General features: G+C 38.9%; 1 protein-coding gene across 1 annotated transcript; it reads left to right on the top strand.

The window, feature by feature from the left end:
* The first annotated feature begins 56 nt into the window (after positions 1–56).
* Positions 57–17,889, top strand: CCNT2 (cyclin T2). The gene is made up of 10 exons (XM_033148683.1): positions 57–304; positions 2,124–2,205; positions 6,697–6,819; positions 7,759–7,819; positions 8,241–8,303; positions 10,569–10,614; positions 12,942–13,105; positions 13,685–13,755; positions 14,395–15,517; positions 15,616–17,889. Exons 1-10 carry the CDS (start codon positions 57–59, stop codon positions 15,678–15,680), a joined length of 2,046 nt encoding a protein of 681 aa, XP_033004574.1. The 3' UTR covers positions 15,681–17,889.
* Positions 17,890–18,429: the final 540 nt, after the last annotated feature.

Raw genomic sequence — 18,429 nt, forward strand, 5'->3', positions numbered from 1 at the left:
AGGCGGAGTCGGGCGTGCCGGTTGCCGCTGCTGGAGGAGGAGGAAGTGGTTGTGTCATGGCGGCGGCTGTGGCGGGTTCCGGACCTGGCGCGAGTTCAGCGTCGCGCGGGCCTGGCGGAGGAAACGGCGGCGGCGGAGGAGGAGGAGGAGGCGGCGGCGGCCCTGGAACCCCTCGCTGGTTCTTCAGCAGGGAGCAGCTGGAGAACACGCCGTCTCGGCGCTGCGGCGTCGAGGCCGACAAGGAGCTCTCGTACCGGCAGCAGGCAGCCAACCTCATCCAGGACATGGGCCAGCGCCTCAACGTGTATCCTTCTGGGGCGAAGGCGGCGGGCAGAGGAACGGGGAGGGATGGTCGCGGGCCTAAATGGGCGGGAAAGACCCTCTCCGGCTGCTCCCCACCCCCACCCCGTTTTTCCTCCAGGCAGGCGGCCCCTTTGGGGAGCCGAGGAGGCCTCGCCTGCTCTGGCTCCTCCTCCTCCTCCTCCTGGCTCGCCTTTCCCTTCTTCTCCGGCTGAGGGGGTGGGTGGGAGGGAGGCGCCACAGGATCCCCCGGGAGTCGGGGAGAAAGGAAGGATTTAGTTCGGCGGTTGCGTTAACGGCTCGGCGCGGTGGCCTTGCAGGCCCCAGACCCTGCTGGCACAGGGTGACCTGTACTGCCTCGTGTGTGTTTTTGTGCCTTGTGAGTTCTGTGTGGGGCTGAAAATAAGGCTTTTTGTTTCTGTAGTTGTCGCCCCATGGCGCATAGAAACTATGGCCTTTTGAAGTGCAGCCGTCTTCTTTCAGCTAAATTGTTCTGTACATACGTTATGGGGTTTCTTCTTAATCTTAGGTTTAGATAGTAAGTTTTTAGTAAGTTCTGTGGGTTGGTTGCTGTTTTTCTTTTTTGTAAATTGAGAATAATTGAGATAGGTATGAAAAGGTACCTTGCCCAGCAGAAGCCTGCCCCTCCGTACACACATTCAAGTGGAGGAGATTAGATGCTTCTCCTAGCATGTGGATTGAGGAGATCACACAGGGCAGCCTTTCCGCAGCCTAGCAAATGCTCCCCCCATTATTGTTCTGAAATAAAAACTTTTTTAAAAAATGGTCAAAGTACTGCAAAAGGTCCATTATTTCAAAAGAAAGGTTAGGCACTGTAGAATGTATTGGGTGTTTATACAACGCCTTCAGTTGTCTGAAATCAGGAATGACAGGCTTATTCTAAAAACTTGCTTTATCTGCAGAATTTAGGCATAATCACAGATTTTTAAAATTATTTTTAGCAAGGATAATCTGCTATAATAGGTTGGACAAACATTTCCCCCCATTGGTCATATTAACTAGTAGGCTAACTTTATCCTCAAACCCACTTTCACAGAATGCAACAAACTTATTACAGTAAAGCTTAATCACCCATCACAAATTTCCTGTAAGTCCTGTGTAGATAACTTTGTGAACCCACTCTGTGTTCTTGTTTGACAAATAAACATTGTGAATATGTGACTGGATGCCTTGATTAGCAACAGCTTTCCTAGACTTACAGTGATGACTTATTTACAGTTTCCTACACTAGGAATACTTGCAGAAAGTTAATTATTTCTAAAACAATAAACTTTGTGTGGCTTTTCCCAACAAACATAATGTAGACTAAAATGTGGAATAATCTGAAAATCTTGAAAGCTTTAATATACGTCTTTGAAAGATATCAACAATGACAATGTACCAACCACCCAGAATGGCTGTGTACAAGTAAAAAAAATACTAGTATTAACTTAAAAATATGAATAAGTTACAGCCAATGCAGTGTGATTGCAAACACAACATTCCTGATTTTCTGAATTCACCACTCCCAATGAAGCTTCTTGCCCTGCATTCCAGCCTTTCTTGTGAGTGGTTTTACCCTTTGGGGGATGGGGGCACAATTCATCTGTGAGCCCTGGACTAGATACAGCCCAGTGAAGTTTGGGTCATAAAGTGTGGTCCCCTGTTAATTTAACAGATATTTTAAAGTTATATCTGAATGAAATGAAGAAAATAAATTAGTCTTGTCTTTTACATATTGTGACTTATGGTTCAATTTAAGCACTTGGAGAGAGAATTCTAATTTGGGTACTTAAACAAAACTTCCTTAACTCTCTTTTTAGATCTCAACTTACAATTAATACTGCAATTGTTTACATGCACAGGTTTTATATGCATCATTCCTTCACAAAATTTAATAGAAATGTAAGTACATCTAAGCCTTTAATAAGAACAGTGCTATTTTTTCAATGTTACATTTGTGGGATATGTAGCATTTATTTAAAAATTTCTTTGACATTAGTTAATCTCAGTCTTGTACCTTAGACGGTTTATAATACTGTTATTTCTGCTTGTAAATAGTCACCTATGGTAAGAGAATCTCATTTATAAAATCTTGTTTACTATTCGTATCTCTTCATGAACTAAAAATGATGTGCTGATTTTGATTTAGCTGAGTGTGTGTCTTGCTTAGAATCTCAAATGAGTGGATGGCCATGGTTAGGGAGATTCTTTCACAGCTCTGTGAGTTAAGAGAGTTTGGAAAATTTATGCTCCAATCAGTTCATTTGGGGGGCATTAATGCCAGTGAAGGATGCATAATAGCAGCACTTGGAAGCCATGGGCAGTGTCCAGTATTCCTGTCCCTGTAATACAAGAGATGTCCACTTGTGAGGTGAAACTTTTCCCTGTGTGCCCCCCCCCCCAAAATCTCCAGAAGTTTGAGAAGACCCTCCATACAAGATTTTTGTGGGTGTTGGGGGAGGAGAGGAAGGGGAAGTCTGGCTATACTGTGTACAGAGTTCTGCTTACAGAATGTTGGATACAACACCAGCTGCTTATAAACTGGAGTGGAGCTTGTGGTTCATAATGAAATTGGAACCTGATAGACCTGTGCCAATGTGCCTTGTAAGTTGCAGTCTCTCATGTCCTCCAGAAACTAACAAGAGCCTTAAAGGTATTTCTAAAAAGTTCAGTAATGAAATTTCTTTACAAATGTAATTAACATAAACACAGTGGGAGTTTATTGTAAGTAAGTTTAAGTAGATTGTAGTGCCCCTTATCTACTTTTGTATCATTTGGAGTGGATAATAATGAATGCTTACATTTTTGTAATAGGTGTTAAAATGCAGTATTTTCAAAACTGGGATATAAGAAATAAAAATGCTGTAGTGTTGAACATGGAAGCCAAGGGCTGTGATCCAAAGTAGTTTTTGCATACACATGAGGCAGTTGTGTGCATAGCTGCAGGTTTGTTGCATTTATTGTGGCCATACAGTCGTACCTTGGTTCTTGAGCGTAATCTGTTTTGGAGGTCTGTTTGACTCCTGAAACAGTTTGAAAACCAAGGTGTGGCTTCCGATTGGTTGCAGGAGCTTCCTGCACTCAAGTGGAAGCCATGTCGGACATTCGGCTTCTGAGAAATGTTTGAAAACCGGAACACTTCCGGGTTTTGGGCGTTTGGGAGCCAAAATGTATGAGTACCAAGGCGTTCAAGAACCAAGGTATGACTGTACTTGCATAGACAAGCTATTGATATTGCCTGGGTAGAAAGAAAACCCTGGTTGTAAATGTGGTTTGTCATTTCTACAAGCAAGCTCCCCCTTTGCTTGCAGCCAAGGTGTTGAATATGGTGCTCTGACCAAGAGTCTAGTTTCTGGTATTACTCTTGCTTTGTTATTCCAGCAATCATAGGTTTGTTTAGTCATCTTGTTGGCAGCTTATGTAGCTTAGAAACTTCAGGACGCCTAGACAAAGTACTCCTGTCTTCTGTAATAGCCAGAAATGGCCATGGGTTTGCAGACAGATGCTCACACAGGCTAGATGTTGCAGATGGAGCTTGATGGTTATACAGGTGAAACTCAAAAAATTAGAATATTGTGGAGAGGTTCATTTCTTTCAGTAATTCAACTTAAAAGGTGAAACTAATATACGAGATAGACTCATGACATGCAAAGCGAGATATGTCAAGCCTTTATTTGTTATAATTGTGATGATTATGGCGTACAGCTGATGAGAACCCCAAATTAACAATTTCACCTTTGGGGTTTTCATCAGCTGTACGCCATAATCATCACAATTATAACAAATAAAGGCTTGACATATCTTGCTTTGCATGTCATGAGTCTATCTCATATATTAAACTCCAGTAGCTAAGGAAAACAATTGCTTACATAAATGGACTTTTCCACGATATTCTAATTTTTCGAGTTTCACTTGTAGGTAGCATCCTTCTCCCTTGCTGATAAGGGTGTGTTAGCCATATTAGAGGACTTAAATTTTGCTTTAAGAAACATAGATTGTCTGGTTGAAATAGTACACAGTATGAGCCTTTGATTCTAATACTGTTTTTGTCCTATTTTTCACTGCTACTGAATAGATTCTATGATTATTCTGATAAATAGCTGTAATGTAAACAGTGTATCCCGTAAGGATTCATCAGTGTTAGATATTCTTTAAAAGTGTTTGGACATGATACTACTTGTGGCTAAAATTTGTTATAAAAGGCTTTTTTTAGGACAAAGGGGGAAATGCAGTAAATGGGCAGAAGATATTACTGTTTCGCAAGGAACTTTAGCAGGCTGCCATGCTTTAAAAACTTGGAGAAACTGTAAACATTGGTGGCAGAATGCTAATTGCTGCAAAGCTAAATAACTTTAGGGTCCAAGTATGGACAAATTAGTTGCTTAGAGCAGTGTTTCCCAAACTTGGGTCTGCAGATGTTTTTGGACTACAATTCCCATCATCTCTGACCACTGGTCCTGCTAGCTAGGGATGATGGGAGTTGTAGTCCAAAAACCCAAGTTTGGGAAACTGTGGCTTAGAGCACTACTTGGGGGAAAGGCAAACAGAATTAAAACTTTGTAAAGGCTTGATATATCATACATGCACAAATTCTGGAAAGCATCTGGTGGGACACTTTAAGGGAGGGAATTGTACAGTTCACCAAAAATATGCTTGTTTGAGGTTACATATGTTCTCACTTCATATGATGGCAGCACCAAAGGCAACATATCTTCTGCTGATTTTGACTCCTTGCAGGGAGGGGCAGTATTTTTGAGAAGGTGCTTTCAAAAGCAGTCTTGACTCTGGTTCAAATGCGAAGAACTGTACTTTCCATATTCTCAACCAACCTGGTGCCCTTAAGATGTGTTTGGACAACAATTCCCATCAACTATGCTGGAGGGGGGGGGTGATGTTCAAAACACCTAGCTGGCACTAAGTTGGGAAATGCAGGCCTGGACACAAACCAACAATGGAATTCATGAGTAAATAATATCACCAACTCACAGCGACTGACCATTTTGTGCCGCTGCACCCTAGGCCATCTGAGGTTTCTGTTCAGTGCCCAGTGGCAGCCACACTTCAAAGGGCATTATAGTAGTTGAGATAAGTTACCATGTTATGTGTGACTGTGACAGTGACAGATGCTTAGTCTCAAAGTGTAGAGCTGGCATATCAGCAAAAACTGATGTACTACATTCCTAGCCACAGCTCCACGTGGACATACAAAAGGAGTGTTGGGTGAAGACAAATTCTTGAGTGTGACTTCCTTAAGTTTTGGAATTGTTCCTAAGCCCTGATCAATAAAACTTCCCAGTGTCAATATCTGATACTTATCTGTATTGCACACACTCATCCAGGCCCTCACTGAGCCTAAGCAACCAAGCAAGAAGATCATTGGCATGCCTGATGCAAACAGAATGGGAAAACAGAGCTGAGTGTCATTAGCAAACTGATGACTCCATGCCCCCAAACCCATGGTGAACTCATTTGATGATTTATTATAGATATTAAAAGATAAGATAGAACCCTGTGGAACTCCACAGGATAACTCACATGGGGCAGTCCAGGAGTTTTGTATACCATCATTTGTAGCCTCCTTGTTCAGTAGGAGCTGAATCTCCTTGCCCACAACAGTGATCTAGAATGATGGAAAGCTCCTGTACTAGGGAGTACAGGAGAATTGGAAGGGTCATCATGCTCCCTATCTTCTTGATATATAGATCATCCACAGTTGTACTGGTTGTCTTGGTTTAAATCATAGCATACCCTTGAGGGGAGGGCTGACATAGAGAGTGGGTTGAGCAATTAACACCAAAGTGACAAAAATAGTCACACCACAAACTTTGGTTCAAATAACAATTGGCTGCAAGACTTGAAGCAGTTGCAACCTCTCACCTGTTGCATTGAAACAGTAGAAATGAAGATAAATACATATTGGCAATCTTTGCTGCATAGGATATTAAACACTTTCAGTAAGTCTTGTGCTTTTGTTGATTCTATAAAGGCCATTTCACGAAAAGTGCTACATTCTAATATTTCTAGATGGCAGAATGTAGCGTACAGTGGTACCTCGGGTTAAGAACTTAATTCGTTCTGGAGGTCCGTTCTTAACTTGAAACTGTTCTTAACCTGAGGTACCACTTTAGCTAATGGGGCCTCCCGCTGCCGCTGTGCCACTGCCGTGTGATTTCTGTTCCCATCCTGAAGCAAAGTTCTTAACCCGAGGTACTATTTCTGGGTTAGCGGAGTCTGTAACTTGAAGTGTCTCTAACCCGAGGTACCGCTGTAATTTTCAACTTCCACAAGGCTTTATCACACTTGTTTTAAGATGTACCCATTTGTTAGAGGTAACTAATTTTATGGGAGATGTGTTGCAACATTGTTCTGACTGAAGCATTTTTTGTCTGACAGATTATATCTCCTACTGCATTATTTTTGGCTGCAAAAGTGGAAGAACAGCCACGAAAACTCGAACATGTTATCAAAGTAGCACATGCTTGCCTTCATCATCAAGAGCTGGACACAAAGAGTGATGTACGTACACATCAATCTTCATAAAGCATAACTGACACTTTAAAAGACGGTCAGCTTTTCCCTTTTTCATTTAGTCTTGGCAGAATTGTAAGCAGCGTTGTTCCTTCCCATTGCATATTTGAATTCACAGATAATACATTTCTACTTAATATTAAATGATTATTATGGAACATTAGCAGCCGCCTGTCCTAATAGTTGAAATCAAAACAACTTTTTTAATTGAAAAAATGTTTCAACTGGGGGAAAATGTTTGCTTTTTGCTTTATTGGCAGACTTTGCCATTTTACACATTTTTTCCCACTTACCTCAGATGACCATCTCTTCTCATAAAATATTGAGCTATTCAGACATTATGTTCTCTATCTCACCTCTACATGTGATGAGAGCAGGAGTCTCAGTGTGCCTCCTTCCTTCCTGTATTGAGCTCCTTTCAAAACCTAAACCGGGTGTTGTGCATTTATTTAAGCACTTTGCTGGTTAGGGAAATATACAAACAGCATACTCTGTTCAAGCCTTGCCTTTTCATACAGTTGAAAGGAACATAAGAACGTTGAGAAGAGGGTTTGAGGCCAGGAACCATTTCTAATCTCACTGTGCTTAGAGGAAAGAAAGGGAAATAAATGTCTGAACATCCCAAATATTGCTATGCATATTAGAGATAACTGTTGTGATGAGGCTAATCAGAACTGTGTGTTTTAAGATGTCATGTAAATGTATTTTTTTCCCTGACTGACGGTCGAATAAAGAATGATGATGATGATAAGACGTCATGAAAGAAACTAAAGCATGAGAGGAAATAGTTTCTTGCTCTCTTGGTGGTTGTGATGTGTACCCCAAAATAAGTGTTGATAGCCAATCAGTTTATTTGGTATATACCTTGGTATTATTAACTTGTTAAAGTTGCTGTATTGATGCTTCAGCATTTTTCTTTATTATTAGGCATACCTTCAGCAGGCCCAAGAGCTGGTTATACTTGAAACAATAATGCTTCAAACTTTAGGTAAGTGTATTAAATGTACATATGATATTCTTAAAGCAACTGTATAGCCAGTAACATCTTCACATTACAGTGTAGTTCCAGTAATAGAATACTTGCACATTTGATTGATGGACACACAACATTAGGAGCAATCTGATCATAGAAGCCATTTTATTCTTGTCTTTGCACCATGTTTATAGCCTGTCCTTTCAGAGTTAATCTAGTATAACCACACTTAACTGCAATAAATGTAAACATAGTAACTAAGCAGTATAACTGTTTACATTTTTTTAAAAAAGCATTCAGTGCAAGTACCCTAAACTTACTTTAGTAGTTATGAGATTATTAATCTAGGCACTTGAAAGAAACATGACCCCAGGTACTTTTAAATTTATGGACATATATAATGTAAGTTTGTGAAATAACACATTTAATTTTTCAGGTTTTGAGATTACCATTGAGCATCCACACACAGATGTTGTGAAATGTACGCAGTTAGTGAGAGGTCAGTAACAATTTAACTGATTATTCCCTACATCTCTGTAGGAAGGTGGTGTGACTTACTAAATCTGTTTCTGGAATATTACTTCTGCTGTGAGTAAATCACTACTAGGTTTTGTTTTTACTTGGATATATAAAGGATATGTAGTTTATAAATTGTGTGGTGTGTTTTTAAAGTAAAAATTGGCCCTCCAGGTACATATTTTGTAGATATTGCTGATACGGGTGATTTTGCTGTAAGGTGATCAGAGAATAAGGTAGGCATCCATATACAATCAGTGGAATTGGGGATAAAGGATTTTTCTTTTTGCAAAGCAAGCCAGATAACATGCCATAGATGGAAATTATTATGTACTTGCAATACATAGTTGGTTTTGAAGCATTGGTCAGTTTTCACAGCATTAACTGTTCTGACTCTTTTCCCTTTCTAGATCTGCAAATACTTTTCTCCTAGGCCTCCCCTCTTAATCAATTGTAATATATTTATTTTTATTCTTTCTTTTTAATGAGGTAGACCTGCCTAATTTCTGGACTGCATATGGATTAAATGATGTGTCACAGTCATAGTGAAAACTGAGCCAAAGTTCCCTGAATTTTAAACAATTGTGGGCAACCTTTTTCTGCCTGGGGCTATATTCCTTCTGAGTAGTCTATGGTAGGTAGTGTTGGAGTAAAAAGTGTATGGACCTAGTACCAGAAGTGGGAGGAGGCACTCATTTTTCTTTGTGCCACACCTCCCCCTCCCCACATTTTGTCCTTTCTATGTCCATGAAATTAAGCCAAGGTCTCCCAGGCTGCCCACTCCTGATTTTTCTTTTTCTTTTTTAAGTTATACTTGCCTGAAAATGAAGGATTAGAATTGAGATGCTATGGTAATACCTTAAAAGGTGCTTTTTTAAGGTGACTATTACATTAAATTAGAAGAATTTAGCAAGACAGCATTATAAAAATGGCTTTTGCATCTGTTTCCTCAGTCTTTCTGATCCATTAGTTTATTGGAATTTGCTGGTCACCCTCTTACAAACATTAATAGCCTATAAGAAGGTCTTTATCTGCTTCCCTACTTTCACATATATTATTTTATTATTTTAAAAAATAATTTAAAAAGTTCATCATCTGAAAAAGTGCAGGTGAAGAAGACAGTTTTTTGAGAAAGCGCAGTTTGGCCTCGTAATTTTACCTTGTGAATTTTGAAGAAGCAGTTCTTTATCCCAACACTGCCACCACCTTTCAAAGGGGCAGGATTGGAGAATACATGATCAGAAAGCTTCTTTTAGTTTTGTGACATCTACATTTGACAAATTAAAAGAACTACAGTGGTACTTCAGTTTACGAATTTAATCCGTTCCGGAAGTCCGTTTTTAAACCAAAACCATTCTTAAACTGAGGCACGTTTTCCCTAATGAGGACTCCCGTCGCTGGTGCCCTTCCAGCTTTTGGATTCCATTCTTAGACCAAGATAGAGTTCTCAAACCAAGACACTATATTCGGTTTTGCCGAGTTTGTAAACAAAATTGTTCTTAAACCGAGGTACCACTGTAATGACATGCTACAATATAAGTTGGGAGCCTCCAGCCTGTGGGCCAGTCTTGGTTTGCCAGAGCATCCAGTTTAGCCTATGAATCCATTTTTCCCAAACCATGCCCACCTGTCTAGTGGACAGGTGCTGTTGTCAGCTGTCTTCCTTAAAGGGTCAGCAGTGCTAAAGCAAAGATGGAAAATCTGTACATCATCAACATAATGTTACGCTGAGTTTCTAGGTTGGCTGACACTGAAGGTCTCCTCCTTTTGCTAGAGTAATGGTGGTGACAGTGTGAAAAACTGGTGGTGACCACTGAAAACTATAGAGAATCAGATGTTTTTTGCTGACCTCCAGCTTCATTTTTATTGGCAAGATGGGTCATCTATTATTTACTTAGAGCAAACCTATTAGTAGTTGAGTTGTAAGGCTCAGGCTATGAAGACAATTATCTATCGCTGAATTACCTCAAAACATACTAGTTGCCCTATCCTGGAGTTTTGAAGTACTGGCTAGCAGCTAGCTTATTGTGTTACTTTGAGTAAATAAATACATTCATGTTTCAAGAAACCTTGTAGCAGAGTTAGTTTGAAGAGTAACTGAGTAAACACAAACTTTGCCTTGGCAATGACTTGCATTGTGTTCATTTACAAGTGGGCCGCTTGTATTATCTTCACATAGAAAGCATTTTAATTTGGGGAATTAACTATGTTGGTGTCTAATTTCATTGTTTCTGTTTTTTTCTTACAGCAAGCAAGGATTTGGCACAGACATCCTATTTCATGGCTACCAACAGGTTGTTATCCTGAACCTCTTTGTTGCACTGTTGTAGCACACTATAGCTTCCTTTACTGCAGGGTCCCCTACCTGTGTCGAACCCTTGTTGCAACAGGCGACTGGGCCATCTACTGTGGTGGTACCTTCCTGTTTGCAGTGCGGTGTATTGTACAAGGGCCTAATGGCACAAAGGGGTTAAATGCACGATGTGAAGTGTAGTGGTGCTTTCTGGTGACTTTTTCTCGATTGTGAGTGCATAAGTCTAAAAATGGTAGCCTGAATAGCAGCTAAAGATTACAGAGAGATAAACTTAACCTAGAAATCCGAGCATCTTGGTAAGTACAAAGCTGTTTCTAGTTTACCCTTGTAGTTAATGGCATTTTTTTCTTAATGAAAATAAAATAGCATTGTTTTTTCTAAAAAGAAATCAAATAACAGCTGTAGTTAAAAAAAAAGAAGCTTTTGTTACAGCTACATTAGAACTAGCCTATAAGACATTTAGTAGTGCAGAAGCTGGCTAGTTCTTTAACATATGTATGTGGGGAAAACGCCCTACTATTAATTGGTAAAAAATGACCTCTGGCCAGTAGGTTTTCAGTAAAATGGATAGGTGGAAGAGAGATGTAAATAAATTGCAAGTGTTCAGGAAAGTGCCCAGATGACATTCTCATGGAAAAGTTGTGGGTTTAAAAATCATCTGCTGGTATAAAACTGATTTAGAATAAGCTTGAGTCATGACCGCTGGTTTGAAGTTGTCTTATTTTGTTATTAATCATTAGATTTTAATTCACAGTTCATGGTTCATAGATAAAGACCAGTCAGGAATTGGGGGAAGTGACACCATATCCTGATGTATTATTTCTCCTGGCTGTGTGATAGGTGTTTTATCAGTATCTTAACCAGCCTAGTCATTAATTTTATAGAAAAAAGTAGACTTTGCAAAAAGGAGATAGGTTACTTTGTATTCTGATGCACAGTTCCAGCCTTGGAGAGAGCATGAAAGAAAAAGGAGGATAACAGAGATTTAACTTATGTGAAGCGGATATAGAATGGAATGGTGAAAGAAGAAGACTTTATAAATAATATCTAAGAGTTAAACTTAAATGGAGAGAACATTAGGACATTAGAGAAACATTTGGGATATAACTCGGACATTGGTTTGATTGAATGAAATAAAAAGAGGGAGCAGAAGCCTACAGTAAAGTAAACGGTAATGGAGAATATAAATGAGGGCTTAGAGGGGGGAAATGATGAATTTTGAAAATATGTAAGCAAAAATCTGAAGATCTGGGAAGAGATTCATTGTGTGGCAAGGATACAGGAAATAATTATATCCCCTCAAAGTGATATTGTTAAGAGGGTTTGAGGAGTTGAAATAGGAACTAAATGCCTATGTTATTCTGGCTTGCAATTTGAATGATTAATTATGAACTGATTATGGTGTGGAGAAAAGGAAGGAGCATGTGATTTTAAGCTCATTGTGTTGGATCCAGAGAAAATAAAAGTGGAACTCTGCTCATGCAGCAGGGCTTTCCAGGGTCCACGCCACCACTGCCACCTCAAGCCAATCCTAAGGCACAGTCGACCCTATGAAACAGCTTGGGATAGGCCACTGAAGGTTGCAGTAGACAAGGAAATGAGAGGAATTGGGTGGGGCTGCCTTGATTAAATGGAATTGTTTTTCTGCTTAAATCTCTGGATCTAGGACATAGTTAGTGTAAATATGCACATAATCAAATATTTGTGCAATAAGTACTTGCTAGGGCGGACACACTTGTTAGAATGAATATCTTTCCATTAGGTCAAATTTCAAAACAATGCTAGAACATGGAATTACCACAGTTGTGTTGCTTCCAGCTAGAATTTTTTACTTAATCATGACTCGTTTGACGAATGCAAACTATGTTGCAGGCTGGACTGGCAGAGATTTCATTTTTTCCTTATGTGTTGCTTTACACATTACTTCATTAACATTCAAAATGAAACATACATTACAATGCCATAAAATCTGAAGGAGTATATTTTTGCAGAAATATTGATATTTATGAATGCTAATATTTTTATTTCCTTGTGTATTAAGTTCCTGTACTGCTGGAAGAACAGAATACTGTAGTAGTTCTTCCATTTTATCAGCAGGAACAGATCTAAATTATTCTGTATGAATACCTGTATGTTTTGTTTTTTAATATAAAGTCCCAAAGTTGTACATTAAAAAAAACAAAAAAAAAAACATTTACAGCTTAATATATATCTTGAATACTGTGGTGATAAGTGCTCTCTTCTTGTTTTTTGTTCTTTTCCATGTTTGACGTTTGTTCTTCCATTGTGAAACATTTCCAACTACAGTCTGCACCTTACTACATTTTGTCTTCAGTACAAACCAACTGTGATAGCATGTGTCTGTATACATTTGGCTTGCAAGTGGTCCAACTGGGAGATTCCGGTATCAACTGATGGAAAGCATTGGTGGGAATATGTAGATCCTTCTGTTACTTTAGAATTACTTGACGGTAAGTAAAATCTGTTTTCCTTTATTCTTTTATATAAATTTGTGTTTTTAGTTACTTTGTTTGTGACATTCCTGTTACCTATACCATGATGGCTAAAAAGGCACTTATCCGGCAGTTACCTGCAGACTAGGTGTTTACCATTTCAGTATGTAATGAAAGTTTCTTTTATCATAGCTTCATCCATGCTGAATGTAACACTTTTTTAAAAAATGCTGACTTTTAAAAATAATGCTGCATTTACTGTTTTGGGTGTGTGGGTGTGGGTGTGTATTTACCAGGGTGGATCACACTGGAGATTTATACTGAGGAGTGGCATTAAAATATATTGTATTCCCCCCAGTACTTTTTAAATCCCCCCTCCTCCCCAAAAAAGTACCTTAAGCAGTGGCTTAGAAAACTAGTTTCAGGCATACACAAGGTTCTTTTGATTGAATAGATAGCCACTTTGGGTGGGGTTTACAATCAAGTGGTATTCTATACAACTGTTGTTAAGTCTAGTAATCAAAAAGTGCTGAAAGTTGCTAATAGGAATTAAGCTAGTTATTTAGATGTTTCACTTAATTTTGTTTTTATTCACAGAACTGACACATGAGTTTCTTCAGATATTGGAGAAAACTCCCAATAGATTAAAGAGGATTCGGAATTGGAGGGTAAGAGATTCTTGTAAAGAAACTGCCTCATCTATACTATATGTAAGCATCTGCTGATCTGCTTTCAGCTTTGTTGAAAGCCAGAATCGGATCTATCACTTGCTAGGTGAATTTTGATGTTCTAGTAATATAACTGATAAAATATTCATTATAACAACCTAAAACACTTGTGAAAATGACATGCAGTGAGCTAGACCTAGAGTTACCCTACCACAAAAGGTAGCATCTTCAGTCTAGATGAGGCTTCCACTTGAGGAAAGAAGAGGGGAAGAGATATTTGCCAATTTCCCTTTTGTTGTATCCTCACACTGTTCTAGAGGGTCTTCTAACCCTATGGAGCAGGTGTTTAGGATGTGCAGAGTAAAGGAGGAATTTATGATAATCATCTCCCCCAGCAGAAATTTGCACAAGGGAAATTTTAATCCAAGTGAGTATTTTTTTATTTAGCCAACTGATGTTCAAAAACACTGAGCTTTCGAGCTCAATGTTCTTTGTCAAGGTTCAGAGTAAAATAACTCATTGCAGTTGCATCGTGTTCTTCAGTTTTGGAACTGAGTGGCTTCTATTGACTGCCAGATGTATTTGTAGATGTTACACTTCAGATTATGTCCTAATTTTACACTTTTTATCCTTGTGTAGGCTAATCAGGCTGCAAGGAAACCTAAAGGAGATGGCCAGGCATCCGATAACTCCCTTCTTGGTTCATCTTTGGTTCAGAATTCCATTTTAGTAGATGCTGTTGCTGGTGTATCTGCAAACGCAACTTTCCAAAAACCATCTACATCCACATTTCCTGCCCCAGTTCCTCTGAACTCAGGAAGTATCTCTGTTCAAGATAGTCAAGAAAATCTGGCAATACTGGCCACAGGAATGCCAGGTACTTCTTACAGTCTGTCAGCACATCAAGAATGGCCTCAGCACCAAGATCAAACAAGGACAGAACAGATGTATTCTCAGAAACCAGATACTTCACTGCCTGGTGGACAGTTCAACATAAACTTTCAACCAGGCACTTCATTGCAGTTGCATTCAGGATTACATCACAGAGCTGACAAACTCTCTGAGCATTCTACTGTGCACAAACCGGGAAACAAATACCATGGGCAGGTGACATCTGCACCTGTAATAATGCCTCAGAAAATGTCATTGGATAAATACAGAGAGAAACGCAAGCTAGAAACCCTCGAACTGGATGTAAGAGAACACTATATGGGCCCCGAACAGCAATACAAAAAGCACACTCAACCCCAAGCAACAGGTAGCAGTTCTGTAACTTCTCCTATTAAAATGAAAATTCCCATTACAAATGCAGAGAAGCCTGAAAAACACATGCCTGACAAAAAAGAAAAGGGTGGGTCACTCAAATTGCGGATACCCATTCCACCCACAGAAAAGAACTCGAGCAAAGAAGATCTGAAAATGAAAATCAAAGTGTCTTCCTCAGAAAGGCATAGCTCATCAGATGAGGGCAGTGGGAAAAGCAAGCACTCTAGTCCCCATGTTAACAAGGAAAAGCACAAGGAACATTCCATAAACCGCCATCATGGTAGCAGTCATAAGCATTCCCATTCCCATACTGGTGGCAGTAGTAGTGGCACTAAACATAGTAGTGATGGATTAACGCCAGCTGTTCTGAGGAGTCCTGTTGGCTTGAGCAGTGATGCCAATTCCTCTAGTTCCGGCTCTTCAAGAAAGAGGCTGTACATCAATGATGCTTCTCACAACCATCACTCCAAAATGAGCAAAAGTTCCAAAAGTTCAGGTAGTTCATCTAGTTCTTCCTCTGTTAAGCAGTATGTATCCTCTCTCAACTCTGTTTTTAACCTTCCCTTACCCCCTCCTCCCCCTGTCGCATACCAGGTGGGCTACGGACATCTCAGCACCCTCGTGAAACTGGACAAGAACCCTGTGGAGAACGGTCCTGATGCCAGTCACGAGTACAGTACAAACAGCCAGCATATGGACTACAAAGACACATTCGACATGCTGGATTCACTGTTAAGTGCCCAAGGAATGAATATGTAATCAGTTGCTTTGGTCCCTTTCTCCTTTTTTATTTAAGAATATTAGAATGGAAACCTTCATAAGTGCAACCCCAGCAGTTGCTACCCTACTTTATATATAGATATATATATATATATAATATATGTAAGTGCTGCTTTACCCTTCACTCTGAGAAGAGGTATAGTAAATGAGCCTATCTCCACATATGATAGTGTTATAAATACTGTAAATGACTTGGAAGGTGCAAAAATCACAGTATTTTCCACAAACACAGATGAGAACAGTAGGTTTGAATGGCTGCTCTTTGCTGTATGGAATGCCTCGCACATTGATTATTTATAACTGAATATGCCAGCCACAGTTTTTGTTGCTTAGTTTATGAATGAGTGTATTTTTTTTAATGTGTATTTATACTGTATGTATGATTTGCATGTTTCAAAGAAGGGATATGTAAAGTATACTGACAAATGTTTACAACAAAAGTGGAGAGAAATGTACATACATTTTTGTATGTTTAGATAAACCATAAATACTCAGGATTGGAGCTGCTTGTAAGTATGACAAATATACATAACCTTTCCCCCCTAGTATCAAAATCAATCAGAAATATAAATAAAAGTGGCACTTCCTGTTAAACTGTAGGCCTTATTGGGAGCCACTTCCTGAGAGCACCTCACTGATGGGGGATTATGTACCAAGTGTGGCTGGATGGTCAGCCACAACACAGTATCTCCAGTGAGGCAATGTGAAAACTGCTCAGGCCTCCATTTGTAATTTTGTTTTCATTAGAAAAACAAACCCAAGTTGACTGCTGAAATGTCAGTAGCTTTCAGAAGGGGAAGCAAAAATAAAGTTTATATAATCTTTTTGATGTGAAAGTGCATTTAAATGTTTGGCTTGATGCAGTAATAGAGACACAGAGCTGTTAATAATGGTTATATAGATTAACGTGATTTAAGAACTGAAATACGTAAACGTATAGTGAAATTAGTAAGTTTTTTAAAAAACTTAAGTTATTAGTGAACAGGGATCACTGTTTTCCATTAGCATTTCATACAGAGAGCCACGTTTTGAATTTTAAAAAGTGTGTTATGTGAGTGAAATGCCATATTTCTTTTACAGGTGGAATTCTATCTTTGCAATAAAAATAATTATTGGTATCCCAACTTTTCCCTTATCTCAGACAATAAAAGAACTGTCACGTATGCTACGTGAATTGTACTTGTGATTGTAATAACAAAACTGGAGGTTTTGCAGCTCTGAATAATCACTCGCCAATTAAACCACTAGTATACATTTTTATGGCTGTGTCATATTACTGTTTTCATTCACCTGCCTTTTTTAAACAATTGATGACCGTAGTGAATGTTGATGGGTTTTTGTTAAAAGCCGATGTCCCATTTTACCAGCTAACCCTAAGTGCATGGAATTTACCTCAGCATAAATTCAGTACAGTAGCAAGTGTTACTGGGTATTTAATGTAAAGATTTTATTAAGTTATCCTTGTGTCTGAGAGAGATTCACTATTTGGAAACATCTGTTCTTGCACAGTTTATGCTCTAATTGGTTATAAACACTTCAGCAGCAAATCTGAAGTTTAAATCCTGTTAGCTACACTAAGCTAAGTGTTTTAGATAATTATTGAGCATGTATCCAATTTGTAGTTACAGTATAATGTAACTACTTCTGCATCAATTACTATGTAATATTCAGTCGCCAGTAATGCAAAACTTTGTACTACATACTTGAAGACGTTTATTTGAATTATGGGTGTCTTTTTTAAACACTTCTTGAACATGGACACTATGAATAATGTATCTTCAGATTTTAATCTAGTCCTTAGCCCTTCACAGTCTGCCTCATCCAAAACTGTTAACTTCTTCACCCTTGTAACTTTTTACATTGAAAGAATATTTCTTAAAACCCTGTATTGTGAAACTTGATCCTGCATTGTTGCATATTTTTTAGCCTTTTTAGACTTTATTCGCTACCTCATCCATGCTATTAAATCCTGAAGAATTTTTGCCATACGGTGTAAGCAAGATTAAAATGTCTTAAATTGTGATTCCCAGTAGGAAGAAGACAAACAGTAAATGTTTACTTTAAATAAAATTTATTTACAAAGCCTCATAGTATTTGCTTACAAGCCTGTAGCTTTGCCTTGGAATGCTTTTTACCCATTACTACATGAGGATGTAATGGATACATGTTACAAGACAGATAAATATCCTAATAAACATACAGCTCTTGTCTTACCTTTGTAGAAATCCATAAGTTGAATGAGGTTCTGTTCAGGTACTTATAATCAACCCTGTGTATTCTACAAACAACCATAGGATTGGTCAGTCCTCTTACTATAAATGCAAACGTCGTTATTTGAAGATTGAATGAGTGCTTCCTTTCATAGCCATTTTCTTGAATAAGAAACATGACCCTTCCAGATATAGTTGGTCTCACCAAAACCAGCATGGCCTGTAATGATTGGAGGTGTACTCTTAACATCTGGAGAGGCACACGTCCTCTAGATCTGTTCTGATAAAACTGCTGAAAAGATTTGAGCCTAGTCAAATTGCCACAAAAGTCTGTAAAATAGAAACTGCAGAAGTACCAAAGAACTCTAAAATTCTCTTAAAACCCAAACAACACAAGGGGCTGGTCTAAAGATGTGTA

The sequence above is a fragment of the Lacerta agilis genome, chromosome 1 (genome assembly GCF_009819535.1).
Source record: "Lacerta agilis isolate rLacAgi1 chromosome 1, rLacAgi1.pri, whole genome shotgun sequence".
Lineage (NCBI taxonomy): Eukaryota > Metazoa > Chordata > Lepidosauria > Squamata > Lacertidae > Lacerta > Lacerta agilis.

What these genes read in the sequence shown, in the direction of transcription:
- CCNT2 (XM_033148683.1), top strand. Translation starts at nt 57, where the DNA reads ATGGCGGCGGCTGTGGCGGGTTCCGGACCTGGCGCGAGTTCAGCGTCG. An exon ending in ATGGGCCAGCGCCTCAACGT is followed by an intron (nt 305 to 2,123) that starts GTATCCTTCTGG and finishes CTCTCTTTTTAG; the next exon opens with ATCTCAACTTACAATTAATA. An exon ending in AGCTGGACACAAAGAGTGAT is followed by an intron (nt 6,820 to 7,758) that starts GTACGTACACAT and finishes CTTTATTATTAG; the next exon opens with GCATACCTTCAGCAGGCCCA.